Genomic DNA, 20,170 nt, shown 5'->3' with positions numbered 1-20,170 from the left:
TCTACCTTTTATAGAATTTGTAAAAAAAAAACAACCCAACACATTGCGGGTCTGAATGTTAGTAAATGTGTCAATCTATCGATATACAGTTTGTTAAAGCTGACATGAATTCATAAATACGCGTTACTTCCCTTTTATCTCCGACTACCGCCATATTAGTTGTCGATTTCTTTTGTTCTGCTCATTGCTATACACCCCCTATAGAAGGTCGAGAGCACTATTCATGCTTCATGCTTTAAAACCCGAACACGTTACCTTGGACGAAAAGACGTGTAGAAACACGTAGGGAACAAAAATAATATGACAACCACTTCACTGGCAAGGCATATCCAATGAATGACGAAACAAGACAGACTGAAATCCAGCCACAGATATTTCAAAAACCCTCGATAAGTGTAGACCGTTTTCCTCTGTATATTATAACATCGCACATGCGCAAACTACACACTGTGGCAGATCGCGCAATGTCAATGATCGCATGGATTTTAGAAACGGAGCGTTTTTGTAGGAATGGATAGAAACGATGTTACGTTGTTACTTTCTTGGATTGACTATCATTTAGCTACTGTGTTGGATGTACTGCCGCCGGGTTTTAAAAATGATGCAGACGTTATGCATTCTGTATGAACGACACACGTGTTCGATGTGCATGCGAAGTCAGGCAGCACTATTTGTGCAAAATATTACGGGCACATTGGAAATTCTTTCAAAGAATAAATATATTTTGTATTTTATTGATTGTTGCTTCCTTTATAATTTATTACATTTTACTACATTGTGTAAATCATACATTTAGAAGTCCGTGCAACCTGGATGCCTCGATCAGAAAGCAACCGACCGTAACTTTCTCAACAGGTATATATACCCAAGTGACAGTAGAGGAGCGATCGAAACTAATATGGCAACCAAATGCTTTTATGAATTCATGTCAGCTTTAAAGGAAGTGAACATGAAAAAAATAATTGTTGCTTAATAAATTTTAAAAGCCTTTTGAAACTTAAAAATGAGGTCTGTTACCTTTTTGTTTATTTCTATCAAGAGATTTTATCAATTTAACACTCTCAGAGAAAGGTTTATGGAGGTAATCCATTATTCCCCAGCATGCATCTGTTCTCTGACGTAGATAAGCCACATTGCTGCTGGTGACGGGGTCAATGTTGGAACTAGGCCAGTGTTTATGTACAGAGTTGATAAAAGTTACGAAGAAAAAATATGCCTTGATGTGAAGAAAAATTTTGTGTACTGTCATGAGAAGACAAGGATTTAGTACATTTCTATAAATAAACCTCAGATAACTATATATGATTTGTACAAAAAATGAATAGATAAATTAATTTGTGAAATATAAGACCATCCCATTCCAGATGTTTGTACGGAGATGTTGCAGTCAGTGTTTACATAAATAAAATGCTGTTTTTAGATTTCACTTTAAATTAATATAGAATTGTAATTTCATTTTCTTTGTGGGGTTTCTTACCGTTACTTTTTATTTAAATGCCCTGGACATTTTTCTGATTTTTTTTTGATACATAAGATCTTGATGATATGTACGCCGGTTCTGTTTATGCTGTTAGAAGAATAACAGGATTAAGACACTTTTTAAAAGTCAGGATGCTCTGCAATGCACCTTGTGGGCTCATTTATGTAGCACACTCATAAACAAGAAATTCCCGAGTGCAAGAATAAATAGGTCACAATAACACTGATCCACGGACATTCCATTCTAGTTACATGTCACATTAACTGCTGGTGGGAATGCATCATTCTGAGATCCAAAATCTTCCTCCATAAACACTGTTTAAAATGACAAATCTTTACATTCCTTTCAAGTTTCCATTCACATTTTGATGATAGCATTTTATCTCTGTTACTAAACGTGTGTAAAAATGCAATGTGTCTCACTGACGGCAGCATCAGTGCTGCCCTCTCTTAGATGCTTAGAGATAACCCAGCAGGGAGGTAATGATTTTAACAATATGGCAGCGCTCATGGATTACAAGAATTAGTTATTCTAAGTGGTATATCTTTTTACTGAGGAAAGTTCTGTCTAAACGGTTTTCAGATATCATTATACACATCAAACAGACAAAGTTGAGCCCTTGATAATTTTTTCATGTTCACTTCCTTTAAATATTTTTGATTGCTAAGGCTATAGCGTAGTTGATCAACATTGAGCACCATTTTTACCATGCCACTTTTTTTCCATGGAAGACAGCAAGTACAATTATAAAGCACAATTCATTTAATTACCTCCTTAAAATTGTGTATGTAATAAATGATTTTAAAATTGCTGCTGAAAGTCGTTTGATATTTCGTTTGTAGATGTTTTGCAAATAAAAAATGCAAAACGCGGGGCACGTCATAATCAATATCCCTAATAACCGTAACTTAAAAAGCGGCTTTAGATTCAATTATCGTATACGAATATTAAGTTCACTTTTTCAAATCATTTCCACGATGATAATATTATCTTCATCGTTAATCAGTATTTTGTTTTGCTTTAAAACAAATGTTCTATCGATAGCAATCCCGTGTCCATTTAAATTGCCAGCGTACATTTGTCATGTCGGTAATACATATTGTGCTTTATATGACGGCCGTTTATAGTAGAAAAATTGAGTTTATTTACCATGCATTGGAACCATTTAATTAACACATCTCCCAATACTGAAACAATTCAAAATGTTACAGTAAACAGTGGGGCGTAAAACATGTGTATGTCCAGCTCTCCAAGCACATGCACTGTCGTCTGTGTCAATTTAAATCCTAATTTCCTTACTTTCATATCAATTTTTTACATCCTCCAAAAAAAGTAGCGGGGGGGGGGGGGGGCAACTCGATGAAAACTCCATTTTTCATATGTAAATTTTAAAAAAAATGTGTTGCTGCGAGAAAAAGAAGTGGGGGCCAGCCCCCTCCCCCTGCCCCCCCCCCCCCCCCCCTCATGATGCTTCGTGCGTGCGTAATGCATCTAAATATAGAAAGGGGCACAGTTATGAAACAAACAACAAAAATAAGGTCAAAGAGGTTTATCTTTATGAAATGAAACATACAAATGTACATATGAATAAAAACCATTGGGAATTTTATGTGGAATCATCTTTACGCGCTGCATGTATCAGTAAGTGCATTACAAGGAACCTATTCATAACTTCCTTACCGTGCACACCTCACAAAAATGGACCGATCTGACAAAATTTTTTTTTTTTTGCAAATGCCGACTATAGATTACGAAAACATAAAATTGAATACTACAGAAGGATTCAGAACTAATTTCTTTACAAATTTGCTTCAAAAATGCACTTAAAATTTTTATTCCTTTACAAGTAATTGACAAAGTAACTTTTGACGCCTCTAACTCCCTAATTATAGGGGCCAGCCCCTTTTTTGTATACCGAATGAAAGGTCTCGGTAAGACCAAGAACGTTTAAAATAAATCTTATAACAAATTATTCTTTTAGTATTTTTTTTCTTACCTTTGTTTTAACACCTATACCACTTCTTTTATTTGCATTTTAATAACAAATGAAATTTGTCTTGCACAAATTTAACGTATCAGCTTCCAAACCAGCCCATCTATAAGACTCTGCCAGTCATCATTAAAGCTAAACCCACCGGACAAAAGATGTCGTTCAATTTTTCTAAAAGGAGAATAACTCAAAACTGGATGGGGATTTTTATCAACTAATATATGAAGCGACAACATTGAGCGGCATGCAATCAGACCTGAACAATTCAAAACAATCTGTGAAGAAACGAGCGACATATTAAAGATCAAAGTTGGCGTCTTGAAGAAAACAAATAATAAGAGTTCTGAAAAATTTTCAGAATAATAGTAAGGTATTCTGCTCGGAAGCGTAAGACCTTAAAAATTCAGAAAGGTAAAGTTGTAAAAGCTCCAGCGGGATTTAAATTTCTGACTTACAACTCCGAAGTTAACGCTCTTGATCAATGCGCTACACTGGCAGGTGGAATTTATGGAAAAATTAAAAAAAAATAATAATAAAACTTTAGTTGATTTTACTGTTTGTTTTTATAGAAAGTGCGTCAAAATATGGCGTCCACAGTATCTTTAGATTACTGGACCACATACAAAAAAATAATAATAATGTCATCTAAGTGCATATGTTTGGTTTGGCTCTCAGTTCACCTTTTGATTTTTTTAATGAGCGTGTGTCTAGGTTGGAATTTTAATTTAATATGAATTAACCTGTACCTAGCTGTTCTGGCTGTTTTTTGTTTTTTTTTAAATTGTATTTATGAACTTCTTAGCTTCTTCATCTACATCTTTAAACTGTGTTTTTACAATTAGATGATCAAATCAAACTAAATAACAGCTTCTTATTTATTAATCTTGTAAAATAATTTGAATCATTCAGCAATTTTAAAAAAAACCACGAACTTAACTAAACAATCACGATGTTAGACTAAAGTCGCCATTTAAGACGATTTGGCTATTTCTTTTATCAAAAGTACCGATTTCCAACAATGATGATTTAGTTACTTTTACATACTTTTTATGATATATTTAATTATTCATTTAATGAACTGTGGATATAAACAATAAAATATGCTTATCCATGTCGACAATGAAGGTGGTGATCATTGTAGAAAAAAAAATACATAACCGCTAACGCGATTAACGTTTTTTTTCTGCAATTTTGTCAAATTCATTTTCCTACACTTACTAACACGTTATTGTTTAACTATTAAGCATTTAGAAAGTTAATCTTCCAGAAAACAAAGTGATGTTAATATGTAAAGAAATATAACAAAAGGCATTTTTACTGAGGTAGGTTCCCTTGGAGATGGCATTTATCAATTTTATTTCTATTTTCTTAAGTCAAGGGTTTGTGAGAAAATATACGTCACTTTTAGTAAGATTGACTATTTCTATCTCTGTGTCTATTTTATTCTTCAATACTTTATTCTTCACATCAAGTACCAAACAAAATTATGTTTTACGTAATCAAAAACACATGCCGAAGTTTCGTATTGTTGTTATTTTCTACATGCATTTGCCACAAACGCATTGTGTAATTTTCTTGCAACATTGTAGGACAAGTCAAATGCAATCAAAAGAACATTTCTAAAACATTTATGATATTTAAGAAACATGACAGAATATATACAGATAACATATTAAGTTCATTCTTCACATACAAGAATTCAGAGTTCTCGAAATAAACAATTATTCTCAGATTCATCAATTATTATCGCTCTTGTTTTAAAAGGTGATAATTTCTACTTTGCTTTGTGATTTTCTAGCGCATATAGTAATAAAATGATACAGTAAACATGTTGTAATCTGCAGTGTATAAAACGCCCATCCAATTTGCCTTTACATTGCTGACAATAAAAAGTAAATCTATTTCTCTATTCAAAAGATGTTTGAGATATCTACCGGGTGAGATTTTTAGTAACCTTTATGTTTTCTTTTAGTCATCTTTTAGCTGAGTGTATTGCAGAGTTTTATCCTGTGAAACAGTTGATCCCGCGAATCCATGTGAAATATTATATGTCTCATTATGTGGTATTACAGCTTAAAGGATTGTTGTGAGTTTATTAATATTTGATGAATACTAATTTTTTGTGATTTGTTAACGTTCATCAAGAAATTCGAATCAACATGTTCGTTAAAAACTTTTAATGGCATATTCTATCATTGGATTTTTAACTTAAACCCTAGTTATCCTTCAAAGGATCATTTTCACTCTATCCACACAAAAATATATCAAAGAAAATTGATATGCAACATTATTTTCAACTTTAAGGTATTTTTTTAAACCTTGAAAATCGTATGTTATAAATGAATCAAAAATGATGATTGTATTGTTCTATTTAAATCTTTTTTTAGAAAACAATACAAGACATTAATTTTGCAATTGTTTACATAATTGTTTATCAAATGAACTGGTAATGACTATTTCAAAGTTTAAGAGTCACTGGCGAAGACATAAAAGCAAACAAACTTTGATAAGAAAAATTGTTAATTAATGATTAACAAAATTTGAAAAACATAATTGTATCTCGTTTTGTATCTTTTAACATTTTCTTTCTTCAAAACCCCCTCTCTTTACAAACAAATCATTAGCTCTTTGTAAGCAAAATAATGTCTGAAAAAATGTCAGCAAACTGATAGTCATTACTTGTCTTTAAAATTTCAAAATAATATTCTCAGACTTTCGACACGTAATATGCTTATTTAAGAGCATTGTTCATCCTTTTGTTTAAATATCAACATGATAACAACAATCGCCTAATACACTCTCAGTTATGGCTGTATCAAGTTGTTTACGACACCCTACAAACAAATCCTAAGCTCTGATACACTTAGAATAGTGCCGTGTTCTTTATTAGCCTGTACTTTTCTCTTTACAAAAAGACTCTGCATTAAGAAAAATGAAAACAGTCAAATTCAAAAGCTGCTTTTCAATTTCTGCTTTCTTTATTACTATAATAGCGAAAACCAAACAATTCATTTCTAAACATTTGAGGTAGATTTGATTAATCATAGTTTGACCACCAGTCATTTGTTCGTTACGTAAAACATAAAAATTCATCCATGATAAAAATCAAAATGTATGCACTTCCAATATTTAAACCCATTAAAAATGAATATACTCTCTCTCTCTCTCTCTCTCTCTCTCTCTCTCTCTCTCTCTCTTAACATTCCTTAATTAAAACAAAAGTGAAAAGTGGAAATTTACATAGAAACCGATTCGTTTATTCTCCCTCAACCTACCAAAATTCTGTATATATCTATACAAAAATATCCTCTTACATTCTACCGCAGATTATTATTTCTTCACTTGACACGCCATCATTACCCCAAACCTCTAGCGTAGTTTGTTGACCTATAAAAAGACGACTCTTAGATTGTTTGTTTAGAAAATATTTCGGACATGTGATGCGACGACTACTTGTATACACTTTCGTAAACTGAATGAATTTTTAAAATGGAAGTTTGCACAGAATGTGGTATGATATTTTAATTTTATCTTTTTAAAAACTAGCGTGATTTATGCGCAGTGAATTGCATTTTTTTTTTGTCAGAATGCACTGTACATACTTATACAACTATGTACATGTATAATCAAACCCACATTTTCTTCCTAGAGCTACTTAAAAAACCCTCACCAAATTCGTTCTGATAATAAAAAGCTTTTGCCTGTGCACTTCGCAGACAAAGATTAAAATCTGCCATTCAGTAAACTTGGTTTAACGGTAATGGAAAGCGTAGATTGTCACTGAATGACTTAAATTATGTATTAACAGGCGACTAATTGGCAAAACTGTATATTGCATGCAGGCCTTTTTGGTATTTTTGCCCTTCTACATTTGCCCCGTCTTAAATTTGCCCTAAATTTTGTGTACTAAAGAGATAACTTAGAACATTGGAATTCGATAATACTTAAGTTAGCCCACTTACAACGAGGGCAAAAGGAGCGAAAATAAAACAGAGGCGAATATTTTCTGGTATATAGTTATCAAGTCACTTCGTAGTTACTTTTCATACACTTTTTTTTGCTGAAAAGTAAATTTTTACCCGGTTTTATTTCACTTGCCTTTAAAAGAAGTATGTTTATTGAGTATTCAAATCTCATTTCATTTTTAAGATATATTCTTAGAATGACATCTATATTTATGATTTGAAATATTTCAATCGGTTATTGTGTGTTGATTGATTTTATGAACTGCATTTGTTAAGATTAATTTTACTTTTAATCAATTCAAATGCATTGTTTGTTCCTTTTTTCTTTAACTTTATACGCATTAGATTTCATCAATGAATACCTTATGAAAATAAAACAAATATGTTATCAATGTATATTAAATAATGTTATATCAGTTTACATCTTTTTTGAAGAATTCGCGACGTTTTCATATGTTTGCAAATGGTTTACCGAAAGAACAGCAACGGTTGTTTCAACGTTGAAATGTCATTGGTCTAACATAAAAAACAAACAGAAGGCAAACATATTGGTGTGTAATAATGTTTATCAACAATGGGCTGAATATGAAATATTTATGAACCCTAAATTTTTGTTTATTCTATGCTCCCTTCCTTTAGGGAAAGAGCATTTACCTGTTTACAAGTAAGACATAACTTGTTGTCAATCTATTTAAAGCATAATTTGATACGTCTGACAAACTGAAATAGAAAAGCCCTTAGTCTTAACGAGTAGCGTCTCTTATTAATTTTAATCGAAATAAGTATAAGTTAATCCCCCACAAATGCTTTATGCATATCCAGTGGCAGTGTCCCCTTAATATTTAAATGTCAAAACGAAAACAGAAATATGATTATAACTTTGAACATCTGCGTGCAACATTGAGATGTACTCGCAGTTAAAACTGTATTGAGTCGCTTACAACACCCTTAAGACCAGTCCTAAGGACTGATACATATTGAGAACAGTCCCAAGGACTGACCCATATTAAGACCAGTCCTTAGGGCTGATACATTTTAAGACCAGTCCTAAGGAATGATACATATTGAGAGAGCATTGGTCGATATAAGTCGGCATTGATTTCCTTTAAAAGGTAAAAATGTTTGTAGAAAAATACTTAATTATTGTTATTATTTTGGCTTATTCGTAGGGATATAAATCCGTGGATGCAATTGTTTTAAGTTCCAGAAGGAGAAATAAATTTTCCTTAAAATTAATTTTCGTCCAGGATGTAACTTCATGGTTTAGGTCTGAGCATAAATACCACAAAAATTTAGCCACCACAAATTCTAATGATTCCACTCTAATGTCCACACTAAGGGGCAAAACTGTGCAATGCGGTCACCTTTAGTGACATTTTCTTTTTTGTAACCTAAAGGCAAAATTGCATCAAATTTTATTTTTTCTTTGGCCAGATAACTGTTTACAGAAACTCATTTAATTTTAAAAACACTTTTTCTCAAATTCATGAATCCATTTTTATGGCGCTGAGTTATTATTTGTTTCAAATGGTTAATGTGCGTAAAATATGTATATGAATCATATTTGTAAAAAAAAAAAAAAAAAAAAATAAACATTTTTACTTGGCTTTTTTTGCATTTACATTGTGTTCAAAAGTTCCCCTTATTTGACAACACTCACCCTTGATTAAAGTGATTCTGATTTTGATTTTTTTTTGAAAGGCCAGTGGGATGTATTGAAAATTGAAAACGGGGGAAATGAGCTGAAAACGGTGTACGGTTTTCAGAATTCTGTAAAATTCTAGTTCATAATAGAATATGATCAACAATACATTGGATTCAAAAAATATATTGAAGCATCATTGTGGATAGTAAAACTAAAATAAAACAATATAATACGAAAAGACTAACGTTAAGAACAAATTACACGTACCATCATTTAAAAAAAATCACAAATACTTTGCTTTTTTTTTCGAAATGGCCAATCAGATACCAGAAGCACAACGAACAACTTGTTACAAATTGAAGGATCATAAAGCATTACTACTGTTAATAAATATCATTGCAATTTTAAAAAGGAATTGTCTTTCTTTGATCATAGTGACACTATTTTGCAGGTTCTCTTTGTCTTTATATTGCAGACACGTAGCATCGTTTTTTAAAGTGTGGGGGGGGGGGGGGCAGACTCATCTCGAAAAATTCTTGACAAGCCAAAAAAAAGCGGGGGGGGGGGGGGATTTGAATTTTCCAAAATCTTCAAATTCTTATCCTAATCCTTGTGTGTGTGTGTGGGGGGGGGGGGGGGGGGGGCGATGGCATAGTATATCAATTACATCAATTTCAACGGATTGTCCAGTATGAAACAACAGTGAAGATTATAGCTGTCTTACACAGTGTGTTACCACGCCGCTGTAACATGTAAACAAACATCGTATACTGTAACAAATGTCTTATACTGTTAAGGAAATGATGAGTTATGGAATGAGCCCATCTTTAAGTCATTATTTTGTATAGTTGTTTCGTTGATTACTATTTATAATATTTTATTGAAAAAAAAAATCTTGTATGCCCTCTTCCTTAACTGCAGTATTTGTAGCCTCTGGGGGAAAAACGGAAATTAATTAATGATCGTCAAAAGAAAAAAAAATTGTCAGAAATCGTTTTAATGTCAAATAATGCCAAAAAGTTAATCATTCATTACATGATATTATCTGGTTATGTAATTCATCTGTGGACATATATTGCATTAAATTCACGGCCTAGGACTCGGCAAAGCCTCCTTTTAGACCGTGCATCTCGTCTTTTTGGTGGAATTTCAGTATCCCACACTCTTAATGATTATTATTTCTTTTAATATGTCACCACATATCATGCAATAACCTATTGAACTCCAAATGTGCTGCAAAAGAGCAGCCGGAACACATAGCTTTTGTGAGTCGTTTTTCTCCTGTTTAGAATTTCACTATTTCTCAAAAAGTACCAAACACAATTGTTATGATTTTAAGCTGCAATGATCAAAGAATAAGCATTGAATTTTTTTTTTTAAACTAATAATAGTATTCAAGATGGGTTTAATTCGGCGGATTAACGATACAAAGCGAACGTAGTGAAATTAAAACCAGCGAAATTATCTGCTTATCTTTAGTATTAGACGTTCTGAATGCTGAGTGAGGAACTTGAAAACTAACACTAGGCTAGCGTTATTTTGAACAACAATATTCATGTTCCAAAAAAAAATTACTCAAAAACTTTTTCTGAATGTCTACTAATTGGTTATTAATGGTAATAACAAGCTGACTGAATGCAATCCAGACACATTTAAGTAACCATTTAGTTGACTGAATGACCGAGCTTCATTTTTTGTTGTGAACATATTATCCCTATATATCTACGGTATATTTCTCCATCTTTCATTAGTCTGTGAATTAAGCGACCATCTTAACTTTGTACACGGTGTAGACACTTTACAGATGTGTTATTTGACATCCCACTGCTGTCTGGTTTATATTGGATCTGTGAAGTCTCGTCTGACGAATGAATAACAAAAATCAACTACCAATACTTTCTTTTCACCCTGACTGGTGTCCTCTTATAAAGCAAAGTTAATGAGAAAATATTTTCACACCTTCGAAATGTCACAGGACCATCCACGTATTCACTTTTTACAGGTGTATTTCAGTATTTCAACACATATCTCTCTTATGAAGAGACAGTCTTGTTGCAAAATCTCATAAACCCTCACATAATTTTTTCTTATTTTTACGTCCATTTGAGGTTCTCGGAAATCTTAATCAAGGTCATGACGTTGTAGACATCTTTCTTTTTTTTCAACCTTTAACATCTATCTTTTTCAGTATATGTATTCGACTTTGATGTGAGTATTGATCGTTGTTAGTGTCCAACCAAAACTTGATGTGAGTATTGATCGTTCTTAGTGTCCAATGTGAGTATTGATCGTTGTTAGTGTCCAATCACAACTTGATGTAAGTATTGATCGTTCTTAGTGTCCAATGTGAGTATTGATCGTTGTTAGTGTCCAATCACAACTTGATGTGAGTATTGATCGTTCTTAGTGTCCAATGTGAGTATTGATCGCTGTTAGTGTCCAATCAAAACTTGATGTGAGTATTGATCGTTCTTAGTGTCCAATGTGAGTATTGATCGTTGTTAGTGTCCAATCAAAACTTGATGTGAGTATTGATCGTTCTTAGTGTCCAATGTGAGTATTGATCGTTCTTAGTGTCCAATGTGAGTATTGATCGTTCTTAGTGTCCAATGTGAGTATTGATCGCTGTTAGTGTCCAATCGCAACTTGATGTAAGTATTGATCGTTGTTAGTGTCCAATGTGAGTATTGATCGCTGTTAGTGTCCAATCGCAACTTGATGTAAGTATTGATCGTTCTTAGTGTCCAATGTAAGTATTGATCGTTGTTAGTGTCCAATCAAAACTTGATGTGAGTATTGATCGTTGTTAGTGTCCAATCAAAACTTGATGTGAGTATTGATCGTTCTTAGTGTCCAATGTGAGTATTGATCGTTCTTAGTGTCCAATGTGAGTATTGATCGTTGTTAGTGTCCAATCACAACTTGATGTAAGTATTGATCGTTGTTAGTGTCCAATGTGAGTATTGATCGTTGTTAGTGTCCAATCACAACTTGATGTGAGTATTGATCGTTCTTAGTGTCCAATGTGAGTATTGATCGCTGTTAGTGTCCAATCAAAACTTGATGTGAGTATTGATCGTTCTTAGTGTCCAATGTGAGTATTGATCGCTGTTAGTGTCCAATCAAAACTTGATGTGAGTATTGATCGTTCTTAGTGTCCAATGTGAGTATTGATCGCTGTTAGTGTCCAATCAAAACTTGATGTGAGTATTGATCGTTCTTAGTGTCCAATGTGAGTATTGATCGCTGTTAGTGTCCAATCAAAACTTGATGTGAGTATTGATCGTTGTTAGTGTCCAATCAAAACTTGATGTGAGTATTGATCGTTCTTAGTGTCCAATGTGAGTATTGATCGCTGTTAGTGTCCAATCAAAACTTGATGTGAGTATTGATCGTTCTTAGTGTCCAATGTGAGTATTGATCGCTGTTAGTGTCCAATCAAAACTTGATGTGAGTATTGATCGTTGTTAGTGTCCAATCAAAACTTGATGTGAGTATTGATCGTTCTTAGTGTCCAATGTGAGTATTGATCGTTGTTAGTGTCCAATCACAACTTGATGTGAGTATTGATCGTTCTTAGTGTCCAATGTGAGTATTGATCGTTGTTAGTGTCCAATGTAAGTATTGATCGTTGTTAGTGTCCAATCAAAACTTGATGTGAGTATTGATCGTTCTTAGTGTCCAATGTAAGTATTGATCGTTGTTAGTGTCCAATCAAAACTTGATGTGAGTATTGATCGTTGTTAGTGTCCAATCAAAACTTGATGTGAGTATTGATCGTTCTTAGTGTCCAATGTGAGTATTGATCGTTGTTAGTGTCCAATCAAAACTTGATGTGAGTATTGATCGTTATTATTGTCCAATCAAAACTTGATGTGAGTATTGATCGCTGTTAGTGTCCAATCAAAACTTGATGTGAGTATTGATCGTTGTTAGTGTCCAATAACAACTTGATGTGAGTATTGATCGTTATTATTGTCCAATCAAAACTTGATGTGAGTATTGATCGTTGTTAGTGTCCAATCAAAACTTGATGTGAGTATTGATCGTTCTTAGTGTCCAATGTGAGTATTGATCGTTGTTAGTGTCCAATGTGAGTATTGATCGTTGTTAGTGTCCAATCACAACTTGATGTGAGTATTGATCGTTCTTAGTGTCCAATGTGAGTATTGATCGTTGTTAGTGTCCAATCAAAACTTGATGTGAGTATTGATCGTTCTTAGTGTCCAATGTGAGTATTGATCGTTGTTAGTGTCCAATGTGAGTATTGATCGTTGTTAGTGTCCAATCAAAACTTGATGTGAGTATTGATCGTTCTTAGTGTCCAATGTGAGTATTGATCGCTGTTAGTGTCCAATCAAAACTTGATGTGAGTATTGATCGTTCTTAGTGTCCAATAACAACTTGATGTGAGTATTGATCGTTATTATTGTCCAATCAAAACTTGATGTGAGTATTGATCGTTGTTAGTGTCCAATCAAAACTTGATGTGAGTATTGATCGTTCTTAGTGTCCAATGTGAGTATTGATCGTTGTTAGTGTCCAATGTGAGTATTGATCGTTGTTAGTGTCCAATCACAACTTGATGTGAGTATTGATCGTTCTTAGTGTCCAATGTGAGTATTGATCGTTCTTAGTGTCCAATGTGAGTATTGATCGTTCTTAGTGTCCAATGTGAGTATTGATCGTTCTTAGTGTCCAATGTGAGTATTGATCGTTCTTAGTGTCCAATGTGAGTATTGATCGTTCTTAGTGTCCAATGTGAGTATTGATCGTTCTTAGTGTCCAATGTGAGTATTGATCGTTGTTAGTGTCCAATCAAAACTTGATGTGAGTATTGATCGTTCTTAGTGTCCAATGTAAGTATTGATCGTTGTTAGTGTCCAATCACAACGTCTTGGGCCTCTCCGACGGAGCTCGGAAAAACAACCAAAATGTATGAACATTACCGGATGATAGAATATCAAACAAATCGGAGTCGCTTTTCGCCGATTAAAGTATCGTCTAAACAACCTTATATTTCTCTCCTATAGTATTTTTTAGGGTATACCATTTAAAAGGGGAAGGTGGTGTATTGGAAGCCAATTTAATACATGTACATATGATGCTTTTTTCGAGCTGTATCGGTACGGCATTCAATAACACTTTGAAAAATTACTCACTATTTTCTTTTCAAATAGCGCTTATTTTTGGACCAAGTCAACACCCTTTAAAAATATGTTAATCCTATTTCAATGTGCAATAATATCATTGATATTACTGCAGTGTTGATAAAAAGTTGTTTTATATTTAATCAAAATGCTTAATATGTTTTGTATACAATGAATGATTGTTTAACATTATTTAGCTAAATGTGATATACTAGCCAATAACTTAATTAACAGTTTCTAGATTAAGAAATATTCTAATAAACTCATGTAGTTCAACATATAAGGCATTAAAACAACTCTTTAATACTTTACACAGCAATTGGCGATGCTAGACCCGAATGAAATCAATGCATAACACCTTTAAGTGTCTGAAAGTTCACTCACTTTAAAAGAAATAAAATGAAAAAAATAAAGACGTTTGTTAGGTTTAATGTTTATGTTTGATTCTCATAATGTAATTGCGAAAGTGTTATTTTTCTTAACTATCTTTATATACATTTATCATTGTATCGTTTGTTTTTATTTCTCTGTACTGCAGCAAAGTTCATCAATGTCTTCTTTCTATGTTTATTCAAGTTTGCTTAATATATGTTGGGGGAGGATAGATGAGGGGTTGGAACCTGTCTCCAGTTATCAATGTACTTTTATATAATATGTATTGATGGTTGTCACCTCTTCGCTCTAAACGATAATAAATGATATTCGTTAATGCATTCCTTTGTTCCAAATCTTATGCACTTTTTTTTCAAATTGGGTTGATTTGTTACCAAATTTAACCAACTTTATATAGACAATTCAAAATGCCTTTTAATTGGGTTATTTCCAACGTAGAATTCTCCTAAAGCAATGAATAAATATCCCATAAACAACAAAGGCACAAGATTTATTTAATTTGTGTAATAACAAATAATGAAATTTGGTATAAAAATACAGAAAAAAAATATTTGAAGTTTAAAAGGAATGTAATGTCATGTTTTATCTGAATAGATACACCAGTTAAGAATATCTAATAAATCATCAATATCTTAAAACCTCAGAATTTCTTAAAAATTTCAAGCTTTTTGAATAATTAAATGTTTGGTACAAGTCGTAAAGCCTTTGATCTCTACTGATACACAAAAAAATAGTTTAAAAAAGTCAAATTGTATTCTTTAGCAAATATGTTCCCTTAATGTACGAGGTAACCATTTAGTAATACCCAGAACGATAACAAAGATTAAGAATAGTAACAAGTAAAATTTGAAAACACAAACAAACATGATGTACATATATAAAAAGCTGAAAGTAACAATGTACATTTCTTACCTCAGTCAATAAGAATACTCTTAACTTTAAAAACCCCAATATGAAATAATTTGTTTGATGCAGATTGGTATTATGGTGGTTTTTTTTTATATTATATATTATATATTTTATGTATGGTGGTTTGAATTTGGAATGAAGCAAATTTTCATAGTAAAAATGACATCTCTTCTCGGATATATCAAACTTTCCCTTCTGAAAAGCATAACCATTTCATGTAAGTATATTTGTTTTGGAAACGACAGAAATCCATATGAAAATAATGTTGTCATTATAGTTTGACCGATTTTTTTTATCCTTCCACTGTGGGTCTGGCTGTTTACAGTTGTTTAGGAGTAGACTATTCCCTATTAGCATTTTGCACTGATATACGGACACTGTTAATCCATGTGACTTTTCCTACTTTTAAAATAATCCTGTTTTTCCATTCAAACGTTGACATTTAGGACAGATGAAACTAAAGACATGGGCATTAATATCCTTAATTTACAGAATAGTGTTGAATCACATTGTCATTTGAAACTTATACCCTGCTAATTAAAATGAGTGTAATTACAACCTTTGATGAAAGTAATGTTTGAATATGATACCCTGTATACTTTTATAAACATTTTAATAATAATCATCTGCATAAGAAATATTTGTTAAGTTGTGTTTCTTTTGGAAATTTTTTTATAACTGTTCGTAAATTTTCTTTCAAAAGGATCTGCTAGAGAGTAAAAAGAAACTACTTGATATGTGATTGAGTGTCCTTTAAATTTAGACAATACAGAAGTGTGAACCTATTCTGAAATTACTCTTAACTGTTAATGGTTCAAAAACAGTGTGTTATTCTAAGAAATCATCGATATTTGCTCATGAAATCGTCACAATGTATCCGAATTGGCTGTATGTCTTCACAATTACATCAATGTGAGAGTTGAAATCACAATGTAACAAATTGATCATATTTACACGTATACACAGATATAAAACACCTTTCCATCAGTAACTCGACCAAGCATTGTTTTCTACTTGTTTTGTTTTTCCTCCCACTTGGACTGTTGATTCCTCTCTTCAAAATCCCCGCCTATTTCTCACATCTTCAACTTGTTTTCTTTGACTTCTTTTTCTGTTTTTGTTTTGGTCTCTACAAATGCAAAATTACAATTATAATTATTATTGATTTATTTTATTTAACAGACTAAAAAAGAGTTAAAAAGTGTAAAGCCAATTTTGCTGACGTCACTATGGCACACGTTAAAAAGTATTAATATGCATTACGCAATATAAATTTTGTGGGCAATTGAATTTCATTTCCAGAATTTTTTTTTTTATTAAATACAAACATATCGTCACAATGTCGATACCTTTGATTTTGTTTTCATTTAGACTTAACTTTTTAGTGCCTAAAAATTCCCAAAATGTTGTGTTTTACAGTGAAAGTTATTCAATTGTTTGGCTTTTCAATTCAATTATCATTTTGTTTTTTTGTCGGTTCTTCACAAACGAGCTGCTTGAAGTATATACGTTCTTATATTCTTTCTAGAATTTTTTTTACTAGATAACTCTTCTTATATAAATGCAGACTGACCTTTGACTGCTTTTGGGATTTTCTCTTCTGTTTTTCCGATTTGGTCTGCATTTTCCTGCTTCTCTTCCGTTTCCTGTGTATGCTTTATACCTTCATTTTCGGATTGTTCTGGTGGAATACCGAACATTGAATCATCCACCTGCACATCTTCGTAGTCGCCTAGAGGGCGCTTTTCAAGACTGTTCAGTACTTCATTGGCGAAAATGTCGTCTAAATTTAAAGAAAAAAAACTTTTTATAATTAACAGCAATTATTTGCATATTTAAGAGCCCGATGTTATTAGAGACACTTTGAAAATGAAGGAATAAAATGATTATATTTTAGACTTCGCATTTTATATTCTTGAACACGAATGTCAAATTTTTAAAAACACCATTCTGAAACATTTATGTTCATGTACGTACACAGGATTTCCCTCATCTGAGAAAGGTCATCTGGGTTGGAATCTTTCGACACGTGACGAAGGATGTCACTCAACAGTGCTGCAGCCTCGGGGTCACCTAAAAAAGAAACATGACGTGTGTGATGTTTATCTGGGATATACCCATGGACGGAAATTCATTGTACTTAACATGTCAAGAGAAAAAAAATAGTGGTGTTTTTTTACTCCAAAAAAGGGCGAAAATAATGCTGTTGTTTCTGTGAAAACCTTCCTTGTGTTAATTAAAGCCAGGAACAGATTTAAACAAAAAACCATACCAAATACTAAAATAAAGGAATGTTGGTAAATTGTATTGTTAATTTCTGATATGTATTACAGTTTTACGTGTGCCAAACTTGTTTTATAGTATCTAGGTCGTTTGTCACTGAATATGATAACTGACACCTAAGACCACAACTTTAAATGAAATAGATAATACAGAATTAACTTGTTTTGTTGGATCTGAAGTCACTTGCTAAGACCGTCAATGACAATCTTACTCTACATGAGATAAGGGAATTCAAAAATTTAAATTTAGCACCCATCTAATCAATATCAGTAGACATCCGGTACCTGTTATAGTTGCCTTGGCTAACCACTCATCCATAAGCGTTCTAATGACCTCGATTAAGGAAGTAGCACGTGATAGAGCCATTCTCATTATTTCTTTATTCTGAAGTTCGTCAATGCCAAGATGAGGAATGACGTCACTATACCCAAACATCCGGTAGATGTCGTTAAGGGTGGTGTAATCACTGAGGAACCGGTTGTTAAGTTCCTGCTTTTGTAAGTTCTGTCAATCAGATAATATGTATTGAAAATTACCCATTCATTTAAAGTGGATAGCAATTTCACAACGAATAAAAACGGGACTTTGTTAAAACATTGTTTCATACGAATTTATTTCAGTGATTATCTGGCTCATTAACATAAAATTGTAATAGCACACATTTGAGGATATAAAAGCAAAATTAACCATTTCAAACAACAAAAAGTGACCAAATTCTTCGATGAAAATTAGTTTTAATAGATATTATGTTAGCATCATATAAAGGTTTGAGAATTACTAAAATACTTATTTTAAAAAGTAAATGTGTTAATCCTCAGACTTTGGGTAGAATACCTTTACAACTCTGAAATTGACAGAACAATTATGGGGTCATAATGACGTAGATAGAGTATTCACCATGTTTGAGGCAGCAGCCTGCTGAACGAGGACGTTGTACTCTTTTCTGACGTCCTCCCTGTATGTATCAGCCTGTTGTTGCGTCATCTACAAAAATAGTTCATTGGGCTCATGAATATTTATAATCTTATTTATGAACATTTGCATACATGTTTTTGTTTAAAGCTGATGAAGAGCAAATACATTTTGATTTCCGTTTCAGGTCATCTTAATGACGTCATAATCATCTCATAATTTTATGATTAGATTTCTTGCATAAAAATAAGAATTTTATTGTTTTAGAATGAAAAGGAATTTTTTTTTACGATTGATATTAACAGTATCACAGTGTTAAATAACAAGGGTATTAACTTTAATGGTACGTGATAAAATCCTGTCGATCCTTGTTCTAATAAATATATTTCTTAATGCCTCTGTAAATATTCATGTACAATAACGACGAATAAACATACTAGTTTCTCTAATCGTGAAATGGTTTCCGACCGGCGGCATTCGATTTTTTATGTTTTAAAATTCGGAACGCCTTTGGAGTATTCTGAATCGTTGCGTTAAATTCAAATTTAGATTATTCTGATTTATTTACTATTAAAACAAATGCATCGCCGACATATAAAGATTTCTTCGTATAATAAAATACCTATTTACTGACTATTCCGACAATTGGAAGATTATTGTTCCCCTCGACAGCAGTTTTTCCCTTGGTTGCATTTCTTGAAATAGTTGCTATCTAGGGGGCAACAAACTTGCTATCGGCATTATAGCCAATAAAATACATTTAATAGTAAATTATCTAATATATATTGATGACGGTTAAGATCAATGCAAAGAAATAACAAAACCTACACCCAAACACGCGCTAATCTGTGTCTGAAATGATTACAAACCCAGTGAACCATTAGATGTTGTATTTCGTTATTTTAAAATGATATTTCATTAAATAATTGACTCAAATATATCAACGAAATTTGAAAAAAAATAATTATGATCGACCATGGTGTTCATTATACGTGGTTCTGTTCTAATCATTGTGACAGCAACCGCCAATTGATTTTTTTTTGTTATTCTGTTGTATTTGTTCTATTGTATTCAGTTCCTACAGGTTATATTAGGACAGAGAGTCAAGTACATAAACACCAATCGGTCACATTGGGGTTTTAAAGTACTCGATGATTGGAAATTTTTAGGCTATTTTAAGCTCTTAAAAAGAACTATGTATAAATGTTATGGAATTATTTACATTTATTTTAAATAATAAAAAAGAAAGATCCCCCTTCTGAACACCCATCGGCAATGGCCTAGCTATAATGCCGACTTATTGGGTTTCAAACCCTAACTCCTAATAGATAATTAACAGATTGACGAAGGAAAAAAAAATCGCGAGGCGAAGCCATGGACATGCAGTCTAACAATCTAATCACGGTATTAGTTTGTTGTGAACTTTGCCATGACAGTTCTATG

The 20,170-nt window shown here is 32.6% G+C and overlaps 1 protein-coding gene across 1 annotated transcript in view; it reads right to left on the bottom strand.

The window, feature by feature from the left end:
• Positions 1-15,138: 15,138 nt before the first annotated feature.
• Positions 15,139-20,170, bottom strand: part of LOC128173456 (uncharacterized) — a 29,680-nt gene continuing 24,648 nt past the window's right edge. The window contains exons 7-11 of the mRNA XM_052839146.1: positions 18,713-18,799; positions 18,100-18,319; positions 17,510-17,605; positions 17,106-17,315; positions 15,139-16,661 (exon numbers count right to left, since the gene is read on the bottom strand). Coding sequence (XP_052695106.1) covers positions 16,609-16,661; positions 17,106-17,315; positions 17,510-17,605; positions 18,100-18,319; positions 18,713-18,799 — 666 coding nt within the window. The 3' untranslated portion in view covers positions 15,139-16,608. The remainder of the gene's footprint in view (positions 16,662-17,105; positions 17,316-17,509; positions 17,606-18,099; positions 18,320-18,712; positions 18,800-20,170) is intronic.

This window comes from Crassostrea angulata, chromosome 2 (genome assembly GCF_025612915.1).
Source record: "Crassostrea angulata isolate pt1a10 chromosome 2, ASM2561291v2, whole genome shotgun sequence".
Classification (NCBI taxonomy): domain Eukaryota; kingdom Metazoa; phylum Mollusca; class Bivalvia; order Ostreida; family Ostreidae; genus Magallana; species Magallana angulata.
This window is presented reverse-complemented; position numbering and strand designations above follow the sequence as displayed.